This window comes from Polistes fuscatus, unplaced genomic scaffold (genome assembly GCF_010416935.1).
Source record: "Polistes fuscatus isolate 324 unplaced genomic scaffold, CU_Pfus_HIC Scaffold28, whole genome shotgun sequence".
Lineage (NCBI taxonomy): Eukaryota > Metazoa > Arthropoda > Insecta > Hymenoptera > Vespidae > Polistes > Polistes fuscatus.
This window is the reverse complement of record NW_025113105.1, coordinates 783891-796799: the sequence shown is the minus strand read 5'-3', so window position 1 is coordinate 796799 and position 12909 is coordinate 783891. Positions and strand designations below refer to the sequence as shown.

The window sequence follows — 12909 nt, the reverse complement described above, 5'->3', positions numbered from 1 at the left end:
ATATGTATAATAAATACAAAGTAGAATAAAGATAAAAGATAAAAGTAGTCGAGTAAAAAAGTAAGACCATAAGATGTGTATGACAAAGTTTCTGCTTTTGTTTGATTTTATTTAATTTTTTAAACGCAAAGTGTTAATAAGAGGTTCATCGATAGATCAAATATCTGTTGAGGCATTCGAGTAAAATGCACTATACGATTTGTATTGTAAATGCGCTTAGAAAAGCCTCACAGCAGAGTTTAGGGCATGAAGAAAGAAGAGGCTAAATGCCGAAGAGGCTAATGCTGAAGAGGCCCCCACGTAAATGTGGCTGAAGAGGACAACTACATAGACTATTGAGTTATTTTCAAAGGTTCAACAGCAAGTTTGAACTTTTCGAGAATAGTTCTTTAGTCATATTTTGTATTTTATTATATTGCCTTCTTGCTCGTCATTAATTTGTAGTTGTATTTGGAGATGATGGACCATTCCATCTCCTTGTTACGCCAAACTCATGCTTGAATAGTTCAAAAGATGCACAAGTTTTTTTGTTTGTTAATAGAGTCAGTCAAACTATCTTTAGATTTCCTTTTTTCTTAGGATTTTAAACTTAATTAACGTTCGTTTAATCTCACATAATTTCTTACTCTTTTTTCTTAAGATTTTTTACTTTGATCGAATATTATTAATTTTGGAATTTGTGTGTGTAAAGTAACGCGGTAGGAAGTAATTCACAATGATTAAAATGATTTTTTTTGTTTTGTTTTTAGTAGTTGTAATATTTTTGTAGCTTTTCTATCTTTTCTATTATTATATATTATAATATAAAATTACGCGTTTAAATTTAATTTTGCATCCTGAAATAGAGATTTATAAAATAAATAGGAAAATTATATTTAATAGTGCATCTGAGAAATTGGCGGCTTGTATTTTAGGATTGGGTTTATTGACTCTATGATTAATAAGTTTTTTTCTTGTTACAGGTAATCATCGTTGGATTTAACATCAACTCATCTTGATTGACTTAATTGTTGCTTTTTTAAATTAATCTATATACGCATTTCTGAAGGCACACACATGTTTATATACGCTAACAATTAAATTTAATTATTTAAAATTCTATTAGAATATTACTGTAATATATATATACTATCAAAGAATACTGTTTGATTTGATAGTATTGTACTATCATAACTGCATTCTTTGTCAGCGTCAATGATGACGTCATCGCTTTATGTACCTGCTATCGTTCACTGGTAGTCAGGTTAGTAACTGAGATGTATGTAGTGTCGCGAAAATTATACTTGTGGGCTTCTATGTACCTTTATATTCTTTGATAGAAGATACCTTCTCGCTTAAGAAATGATTACTAAAGGATTATCATGTGATACTAGTTTTTAATCAGCTTGTGAATTCGTTCAACCAATCTCGTTCCAAGAACCTTCGTTCCTAAATCAGGATAATATTTAAATCTTTTACTCAGTCATGAATGATTATTTTTCTTTAGTTTAAATCAAATTGATTTTTTTTCATTAAATTGAACTTGTATTAATATCAAATTTAATAATGCTTCTATTAAAAATATTAAAAGTAAGCCTTTGAAATCGTAATTAAAAAAGGGACGGTAAAAAACATCATAACGTGGAGCGATCTGGTGGCCAGACGTGGAACGAAATACTTCGCTCGGTCGGTAAGAAGATAAAGTGAGCATTGCAAATGGTAAACATATGGTCGTATACAAAGAACGTCGATATTCAGCAATGTTATTATGATGGAGGGGACAAAAGTAGAAAGAGTAGGAGTAGGTGATGAGGTGGTGAAGCCCCGTAGTAGAGAGAAAAGATTAAGCTAGGTAATAAATAAAGCGCATGCGTGCGAGCGAGACGATTGAAAGACAAAGAGAGAACGAAAACAATACTTTAAAGGTAGGAGCGAGAGAGATAGATTGATAAATAGATATCTGTAGGATAGTTAGAAAAAAGAAGATAGAAAGAAATATAAATTTAATGTATAAGAGAGAGAGAATGAAAGAGAGTGTAACATTGAAAAAGAAACAACGATCGATTAGAACAAGCCATTCGTCGTTCGTTCGTTCGTGTCGAGTTGATTTAGTGTTCGTTGAACAGCCTTTGGTTGAGTAGGGGTAAACTGCACCGCCATCTGGAGGGTTAAACTCGTAGAATGCATTCGGGAAAAGAAGGAAAGTAGATGAACTCCTTCGTCCGTATCGCGTTACGCTTTCGAAATCAGTTCTCTTGAATAATCTTTCGGAATATTTCATATGGCGAGTGCGTAGATTCCTCATCTCCCGTTCATCTTCGTCGTTATTATCGTTGTTTTCGGTCGCGATCGTACGGGTGGAAAAACGTTCGATAATTTCGCATGGAAATTCTTTTCAAATACAGCCAACATGAAGATTCGATTTTAACGCTACGTATTATAATCCCGAAAAAGAAACGTTAGAAACGACTAGAGTTGTTAATAAAGTTCAGTGCGTTGAATATATTATAGTCGTTCTATGACTACTTAAAAGTTAGACGAAAAAAAAGAAAACGGGGGATGTTTAATCAAATACGACGATCGTAGACCTTTTCTCGACAACGAAATCAAGAAATATTATTCAAATTGTCTCTAGTGTTTTTAATAGAATGAAGTAATAATAATCGAATATATATTTCTACGTTCTACGAATGGAAGAAATTCATTAATTTAGGGGTTACATTGTGAGAAAGAGTTGTGGGATAAATAAAGTCTGACGTAAAGGGAATAAAAAACGTTTCATTCTTGTTTAAAAAGAAAGAAAGAAAGAAAGAGAAAAAAAGACACCTGTCTTGTCTCGAACACAAAGGAAGGTTTAAAGCCGTGCGACAGGAATAGTCGGGTAGTTTGGTGGTGAGCAAGAGTCGAAGAGAAGAAAGGGGGAAGAAGGAGCGAACCAGGGAAGGAGAAGAAGTGGGAAGAGGCAGGAGTGGAGTGGGGAGGAGAGGAGAGGAGAGGTCTACTGGCGAAGATCATGATAGATCATCATACCATGGGGCGCCATGACAAAAAAATGGATTTTGCTCTAATCGTCTACAACGCTGCCAGAGATGGCTCTCTCCATCGACTTAAGTGGAGTAAATTCATTTATTTTTATATAATATTGTTTATTTATTTTATATTTATAGTTAATTTAATATTTCCATATATATATATATATATAATATTTAATTATTATAATTTTATTATTAATATATAATATTTAAGATAATAAATATTAAATATATATATAATATGTTATAGAAATATAACATTTATTTGTGTATACAGATCGGAGAGGTATATACAGTATTATATTATAAAGTATATATTCATCTTAAATTATATATATAGTATATATTTATTTGAATTGATACTATAGATAGAATAATATTTTATAGAGTAGTAATTTATATATATATATCTATATATATATGGTATTTAAGTTGTCTCGGTAGGTTCGTCTTTATTAGACAGTGCAATGGCCACACGTTTCTTCCCTACTCTAACACCCTCTGTAATTTATTTTTTTATTTTTGTTTAGAACGAAAAAAAATATTTATCTCGCAACAATAGATGTTATTTGATAAGATCTAAATAGGATCTAGATATTTTTTATTCCAATGACTCGTAATAGAAAATAATATAATATCTGTTATGCTTATTTATAGGTTATAATAACGATAATTAAAATAACGATTAAATTCTCTATTTAGTTTGAATTTTAACAATAGTTTTATTCTTCGATAAAAATTCATTTGAATTCATAATATAAGAAAACGTTCGATTATTAAGTTTAAATATATATATTAAATTGATATTAAATTGTTTAAATAAATGTGATTGAATTAGGATCGTTCGAAAGGAAACATTTAACAAAACGTAAACAATACGAATCGAAATAGAACACAAATGCTAAAAACAATGAACGAACGAAAAAGTGTGTTTTTTTTTAAACATGTTTTACTCATTTTTTCTTCTCCCCCTTTACTTCGAAAATATTCGGACAGAAAGAGGTAACATTACGCGTGGTGATTTGTTTACAAAAACTTTGCACGCTCAGACGTTTATCGTTTATCTTCCCATACACTTTCCTTCTGCATCTTTCGTACAAATGTTTACATTTAGTTTTTGTTAATATTTTCATTTCGGTCTTTCTTTCTTTCTTTTCCTCCTATATGTTATTTTTGTCTTTATTTTTATTTGTTTGTTAGATTTAAAAATTGAGATAAAATGTTGCAATTATTTCGCGCAAAAGTTTCCAAATATACTTTTAATTCGCATTATTAATTCGATCATCAATTTTCCATAGCAATTTCTAGATCTAAGAATAGAATAATGTAAAAAAACATAGTAATTTGATTTGTTTTTTTTTTTAATACCCGTTAAACGAATCCAATAAATGTATTCTTCGAATAATAATTCTTCTAATATACGAACAATTTGTTAGAAATATTAACAGGACGGTAAAACAATGAAATTCAAAAGATATAAATACATTGGAAATATTTATTAGCAATATTATTTTAATCGTAATAAATTCGGAGGGTTATTAATATATCCAAATATTATATTATTAAATAAATATATGATATAAAAATTAATTTGATCATTTAAGTATCTTAAAATTTAAACGAGTATAGTTTAACGAAAGGAGAAGAAGATTTTCTGCTCTCTTGGCTCGAGTTTATCTCGAGTAGGAAATAGATGTGGTATAAACGGTAGTTATATTTAGGAATACTGAAGTGAAACAGGAAAAACTATAGTCTTCTACTTTACCAAAACGTTCGTTCACTGTTTTTCAATTTAATTTTTTCGTACATTTATTTATTTATTTTTTTTTGTTTTTTTTTTTCATACATTTTATCGTATTTTATTTAACACGATATCAGAAAAATGTTATGCAATTGTTTCTTTGTAATTCAGTAAATACGATACTGACGATAGCATATTAATTTAGGAATACTGAAGTGAAGTAGGAAAAACTATAGTCTTCTACTTTACCAAAACGTTCGTTCAATGTTAATCAATTTAATTTTTTCGTACATTTATTTATTTATTTTTTTTTGTTTTTTTTTTCATACATTTTATCGTATTTTATTTAACACGATACCAGAAAAATATTATGCAATTGTTTCTTTGTAATTCAGTAAATACGATACTGACGACGCATATAATTAGGAATACTGAAGTACTATAATTTAGAATACTGAAGTGAAACAGGAAAAACTATAGTCTTCTACTTTAAAACGTTCGTTCAATTAATCAATTTAATTTTTCGTACATTTATTTATTTATTTATTTTTTTTTGTTTTTTTTTTCATATATTTTATCGTATTTTATTTAACACGATACCAGAAAAATATTATGCAATTGTTTCTTTGTAATTCAGTAAATACGATACTGACGATAGCATATTATTTTGACGTCATCAATTTTTTTTCCTCTCGTCACGTTTATTTAATCTTCAATTTCATACGCGAGAATTATACTTTTGATTATTTCGGAATACAGGTATCATTGAAAAGAAGTATTGAAAAAAAATTCACGCTTTAAAGTATAATATTACGATGTTAATGTTGCGATAGTTTTATCGATTAGGATAATAAATAAAATATATATATACGTTTTTTTTCTACACGTTGTACTAGAAAGATCTATCTTAAATCGTAAAACACCGTTGAATGATTAATCGGGTCAATGCAACAAGTGAAAATGATCATTGAAGAATAGGTCAAATTTAAATAGAAAATATTGTAAATGTCTCATGCAGGTTCGTGCACGTTGGCGCCTGCACTAGTGTGAGTGCGTGCGAATGTTTGTTTAGGACATCGGTATTCTTAAAATTAAGTGTGAGGAACAGAGGCTGTATGCGTCACCCGTGGAGGGAGGCCGATGCTTCGTCGTTCGATGAAAAGGTATAAAAGGGAGTCGGAGAATACGGCCGGGGGAGTTAGGAGAGTGAAGGAGTTTAGTTCATAGTGCAAGAGCCCGTGAGTGCCAGACCTTCGGATTTTCATAAAAGCTGAAAATTTTCTATGTGTGTCCCTAATACAGGTAAAATGATCCCCACCTATGAAGCTGAGGCAGCGGTGGCTTTGGCAGGTAACAGGTAACAAAGGTGTATAAAATTCCATCTCAAATTATCATAAAATAAAACTGAATTTTTTTATATTTGATTCATAATAATATCAAAAACTCGCGTTGCGAGATTATAGAGAGATAATTAAAGAGAGGAAAAAAAAAAAAAAAAATAAAAAAAAATAAAAAAAATAAATAAATTAATATTTAATTCAGTTTTATTTTATGATAAATTTGAGATGGAATTTTTACACCTTTGTTACCTGTTACCTGCCAAAGCCACCGCTGCCTCAGCTTCATGGGTGGGGATCATTTTTACCTGTATTAGGGACACACATAGAAAAATTTTCAGCTTTTATGAAAATCCGAAGGTCTGGCACTCACGGGCTCTTGCACTATCAGTATTTGTCGGTTCTTATGTTAGTTATAGAGTGAGTGAGTTAGTTCAGTTTTATCGGTTCTTATGTTAGTTATGATGACCCTTCTTATGAGTCTTATGTATCTTACGGTAACGGGTTATTACAATTATTAAGAATTGTCCACTATTGAAAGTAACGGTCTTATGAAATCTTATGTGCTGAGGAGATTACAATATCAGCTGATATATTTCTTCGTGTTGTATTTATAATAAATCAGAAACATATATCTTTTTTTTTTTTTTTTTTCCAAACAAAAATGGAATTATTTTTTTTTTTATATTTTTTCATTTGAACAAGGAATTCTAAACGTTTGAGTAATTGTCATTAAATCACTATGCCGTATAAAGTGATTACGTTTAATAATACGAGGAAAGAAATAAAAATAAATAGAAAACAACTGCTTTTTCTCTCTCTCTTGTCCAACAACTGTATAAAATAAAAAAACAAGTTTCCTACGAAGATTTTATATAAATACTGAAAAGAAAAGTGAAAAATATATTTACGATCGTTTTAAATTGATTTATATCAATACAAATAATTAATAAAATTAATAATAATAATTAAAAATAATTAGCAATAAAAAATAAGCAATAATAAATATAAATTGATTTATAGTAATAAAAATAATTAGCAATAAAAAATAAGCAATAATAAATATAAGTTGATTCATAGTACTAAAAATAATTAGTAAAATTAATAATAATAATAAAAAATAATTAGCAATAAATAATAATTAGAAACAAAGGATTGGTATTGGTTTCATTTACATTCTTTAAAATTCATTCTAATCGATCATATAACGTTTGATATTCGAGACTAAACTCGTTAAAGAAGTTCAACTCGAGGTTTTGTCAATTTATTTATGTACACAAGTAGATAAACTATTTATACATATGCCCTCGTTTTCTTAAAATAGAAATCTATTCGATCATCTTTCAAATCTTTTATTACGTAGATTATTATCATTCGTCATAATAATCACGAGTACAATTTTTTTTTAAATATAAATCAAAATTCTTTCTTATTAAGAAAAAAAAAGGAAAAAAATAACAAAGCAATTAGTTATTCGCAAGTATAATTATTTTCACACTCCGCGTATGATGAAATAGTTGGCAACGCGTGTGTTAAACATTCCAATTGTTATCTTATTACATTTTCTTTTTTTTTTTTCTACATTAACTTATCTTTCGATCGATGATCGTAAAAGATTGAAAACTCAAAGATAAGATTAACAAGCGGAGAATTCATTGTTCGATACTCTTTTTTTTCCCGTTTAGAAAATTTAATCAAACAGATCGTGTTTGCGTTGAACGTATTTAATTAATGTTTTTTTTTTTTTTTTTTATTTTTTTTTTTTTTTTTTTTTTTTTTTTGGAATAATCGATTTAACGCGAACAAAAAGTAATTGAACTGTTATACCTTTTTTTATTTGGAAAAGAACAATTAGAGATACAGAAAATGTTTGTACAAAAGGTGTATTTACGAACTGACCAGTTTATTTTGAGTTTCAAAAGCTTATGCCAAACTAACGAATGCGATTACGAGTATCTAGTTTTTAATAAATTGAAATCTTGAAAACAGGTTTTACGTGTATAATTTGTACACACGAATGATCAAATTTGTTTAATCATTATAATACTGTCTTATTTCTTAAATAGTTCTGTTTTTTTTTTTTTTTTCGTAACAAAAAGATAAGAATGACGATTTGTTTTGGAAAAATGATAAACTACACACACACACACACACATTGCGTGTCTCTAATTTATTATAATATGTAAAAATTTATTACGAAAAAAGTAATTAAAATTCTAGATTAATATCTTTTTTTTGTTACTTTTTCGAATTAAAAGGAAAGAAAAAGAAATAGAAAATATTTGAATTTTAAATTGAAATAACACGAGTATAACACGTATAATAAATTAAATTTATATACACGCGTATACGTGCATACAAATTTACATATATCACACATTCGTATATGTCTCTTTATTTTCTCGAAAAGTTAGCAAGAACTCCGAGGTTAATATCTGACATGAGTTCCTGAAAGGAGGGCAAATTCTGTTCGAAAGTTAACTCGAAATTCGCACTGATTTCCCAAGGTGTACTCGTTACGCACGTAACACGCTCCGAATAACTCAACATGCTTTTTTCTTTTTTTTTTTCTTTTTTTTTTTTTTTTCTTTTTTTATGCCAAAGTCGAACTCATTACGCAATATTTGTATATATATTAGGAAATGTCAGTTTAAAAAATTCAATGCTATTTTTAAACATTTTTCTATTTTATTTTGTAAATTAAATTAATAATTAATTTTAAAAATTAATTTTTTTTAAAATTAATTTAAATTCATTTTTAAATTTAATTAATAATTATTCTAACAATAAAAATAATTAAAATTAAAATAATAATAATAATAATAATGTTTAATAAATTTATATATAATTCATAATAAATAAATAAGATCATTAATTTCGTTCATACGTTTTAAGAATTTCAAAGTTTATTCATTTATTTTTATTCTCGTAAATAAATACCTGTACTTTGTGCATGCACTGTTCTGAAAGTCTCTTTTTCGTATTTTGTTACCTCCCAAATTTACTTTATAAAAAAGTACGTTAACAAAGTGCATATTATAAAAGAGGATTTCCTACATGTAAACTCATTAAACTCTCTTAAAACATATTTAATTCTTTCCATGTTTTCTGCCAAAACCGTAATACAAATCGTATCAAATTTATGCTGTATAGTAGCGTACTTCAAAATTTATAAAGTCACGTTATAAGAATATTAGAGGATTTTACCATTTTTCCACTGTAATATACCTAAATCCTATTTTCATAGCACCCTTTTTAAAAGCTTTGAGTGAATGTATGCGTGTGTATGTATACGTTATAATATACAGGCTGTTCTAAAATTAACTTCAATAAATACAAAAAAAATCAATAATAATTTATACAGAAACTTACACAATATTTAATTCTTTTTTTTTATTTCTTCTTTTATTTCATAATATACAGGCTGTTCTAAAACTAACTTCAATAACAAAAAAAAATCAAATAATTTATACAGAAACTCATACAATGTTCATTTTTTTTTTTATTTCTTTTTTTTTTTATAATATACAGGCTGTTCTAAAACTAACTTCAATAAATAAAAAATTAATAATAATTTATACAGAAACTTACACAATATTTAATTCTTTTTTTTATTTCTTATTTTATTTCATAATATACAGGCTGTTCTAAAATTAACTTCAATAAATACAAAAAAAATCAATATAATTTATACAGAAACTTAAACAATATTCATTCTTTTTTTATTCTTTTTTATTTCATAATATACAGGATGTTCTAAAACTAACTTCAATAAATACAAAAAAAATTAATAATAATTTATACAGAAACTTACACAATATTTAATTCTTTTTTTTTATTTCTTTTTTATTTCATAATATACAGGCTGTTCTAAAACTAACTTCAATAAATACAAAAAAAAATCAATAATAATTTATACAGAAACTTAAACAATATTTAATTCTTTTTTTTTATTTCTTTTTTTATTTCATAATATACAGGCTGTTCTAAAACTAACTTCAATAAATACAAAAAATTAATAATAATTTATACAGAAACTTACACAATATTTAATTCTTTTTTTTTATTTCTTTTTTTATTTCATAATATACAGGCTGTTCTAAAATTAACTTCAATAAATACAAAAAAAATCAATATTAATTTATACAGAAACTTAAACAATATTTCATTCTTTTTTTTATTTCTTTTTTATTTCATAATATACAGGATGTTCTAAAACTAACTTCAATAAATACAAAAAATTAATAATAATTTATACAGAAACTTACACATATTTAATTCTTTTTTTTTATTTATTTTTTATTTCATATATACAGGCTGTTCTAAAACTAACTTCAATAAATACAAAAAAAAATCAATAATAATTTATACAGAAACTTAAACAATATTTAATTCTTTTTTTTTATTCTTTTTTATTTCATAATATACTGGCTGTTCTAAAACTAACTTCAATAAATACAAAAAAAAAACATAATAATTTATACAGAAACTTACACAATATTTCATTCTTTTTTATCTCATAAATGTTTAATTTGTTAGAAAATTATGATTGTAATCAAAGAAAGAAATTTTGGAATATTTCATTTATGTTAGATAGGACATAACTTTTAGGACACCCTGTACTTTGTCTGTAAATGTATGAGTATATATGCACCGACTGTGCACGAAAATGAACGACGAGTAACGTTTTCCTCGAGCGACTTGAAAATCGATAAGCTCAGCAATGTTCTGTCTCTCTCTTTTTAACGACGTAAACAAGTAAGTACAGTCAAGCAAGCAAGCAACCAACCAACCAACCAACCAGTTAGTCGACCTTTCCTCGACCATCGAACTTACCTTTCTTACCTCTCCATCAGTGTTCCGTTTCTAACGATAATCGACTGTACAGAAGGTTTTGTTCGACACCTTGACATTGTTCGTACTCTTCTACTACCATTCTATAGTTTTCTAAGTATCCTTTACTCTCTCTCTCTCTCTCTCTCTCTTCTTCTCTTTCTTTAATTCTTTCTAAACTAATTTGTTTACTCAATTTACCTTTATTGGATATTGCAATTAAATAATTGTTAGTATTTCCCAACGATGATGTAAATTAAATTGATTATAGGATTTTCTAATCGTTTCAAATTTTTTAATTAATTATTATTCAAGAGTATTATATTTAATCGGTTTAGTTAAATGATTTTTGTATAATTTAATTGGTTTTTTATCTTGTCTAGAGAATAAAACTATTAAAATAGGTGTCTTAGAAAATTTAGAAGGGTTTGAAATTCTTTTTGAATATTATTGTTGACAACAAGATCAAAATAACGTTCATAAAGAATTTCTAACCCGTCCAAATTTCCTAACACACCTATTTCAATGATTTTTGTAATGTAAAATTACCAATGTTAATATTTTGCTTCTTATCCATCTATATAATTTTTTAATTAGCTTTTGAGGGTCATCAGATTGTATATATATAATAATTAATATTTTAATATTAATTATATATCATTTAAATTCATCAAATTCAAATCAGATCTATATCTTCTGTCATTGAATTTTGATTTGCCAATCGATTAATAACATATATTCGAATAATTATGCAACATAATATAAAACTTGTATCTACCATAAAAGATCTCGATTAAATATAAATAATAATTGCACCATCAGTTATGTGTATGATAAATTAGAAAAATAGAAACATATTTTATAGTTATATATCTGTAATGCGTAAAACGAAATTATTATAACGAGTATAATGTGATAAAAGAAATATAATCATTATATATAGACGATTATATCTTATCTATCACTTGTATACTACTTTTCTTATTTCGAAGGCCAAAATAAAACAACTCGCGTCGTATGAAAAAGGTTGATAAAAAAGAGAATAAAAAAAGTGAAGAGAAGGTTAAATGGGGTTCAAAAAAAAGAAGGAGGAAGTTGGTTGTATTATTTATTCTCTCTCTCTCTCTTTCTTTCTTTCTTTATTTCTTTCTTTCTTTCTCGTACGTTTACTGGTACGTTTCTTATCTTAGCTTAGGTACGTAGCCGGTTATGCCCCTGACTCACACATAGTGTATTCTACCGTGTAATATTAGAACATGGTACAAGAGTTGACTGCACGTTTCTCAGGTCACTCCTCTTTTCTACATATAGAGGTACTACAGAAAATAATCAAAACCTTTAACTAATTTCGTACAATTTTACATACGTGCTCATAATTATGAAAGTGGTCTAACAATAAGTGAAAATTAAAAAAAAAATCAGTTTATTAGTTATTTCACACACACATTATTTTAAAGTAAATTAATTCAATGTAAATTTCACGATATTGTGAAAAATGAATTATTAAATAGTGTTTGTTATTTCAATATTATATAGAATTCATTTAATGTTCAAATGTAATCCTTTAAATATTTCGAAACAAGAAATATATATATGTGATTTATTGTTAGACCACTTTCATAATTATGGGAACATATACTTATTTAACTTAAACGAATATCATATCTTATTTATACAATTGTGTATAAATAGAAATCATCAATTCTAATTGTCAATATAATTTTCTATTACATTGAATATTTTGTTATATAATTAATCATCGTATGAGAATATTATAGAATAGAAATGTTACAATATTTGTTAATGATATAAATGATAATAATTATTTATATACGTAGAATTTTTGTTTTAAACTTTATATGCAATTAAAAATTATATTTTATTATATATATATATATTATATTATATATGTGTTATTATATATTCTTTATATATAGAATAAGAATCTTTTATTATTAATATATATATATATATTATTATTATTATT

General features: G+C 26.4%; 1 protein-coding gene across 1 annotated transcript in view; it reads left to right on the top strand.

Moving 5' to 3' along the window:
• Nucleotides 1–2020: 2020 nt before the first annotated feature.
• Nucleotides 2021–12909, top strand: part of LOC122519026 (protein fem-1 homolog CG6966) — a gene marked incomplete in the record, with an annotated part of 48793 nt that continues 37904 nt past the window's right edge. Inside the window, 1 exon segment of the mRNA XM_043638192.1 lies at nt 2021–3090. Coding sequence (XP_043494127.1) covers nt 2993–3090 — 98 coding nt within the window.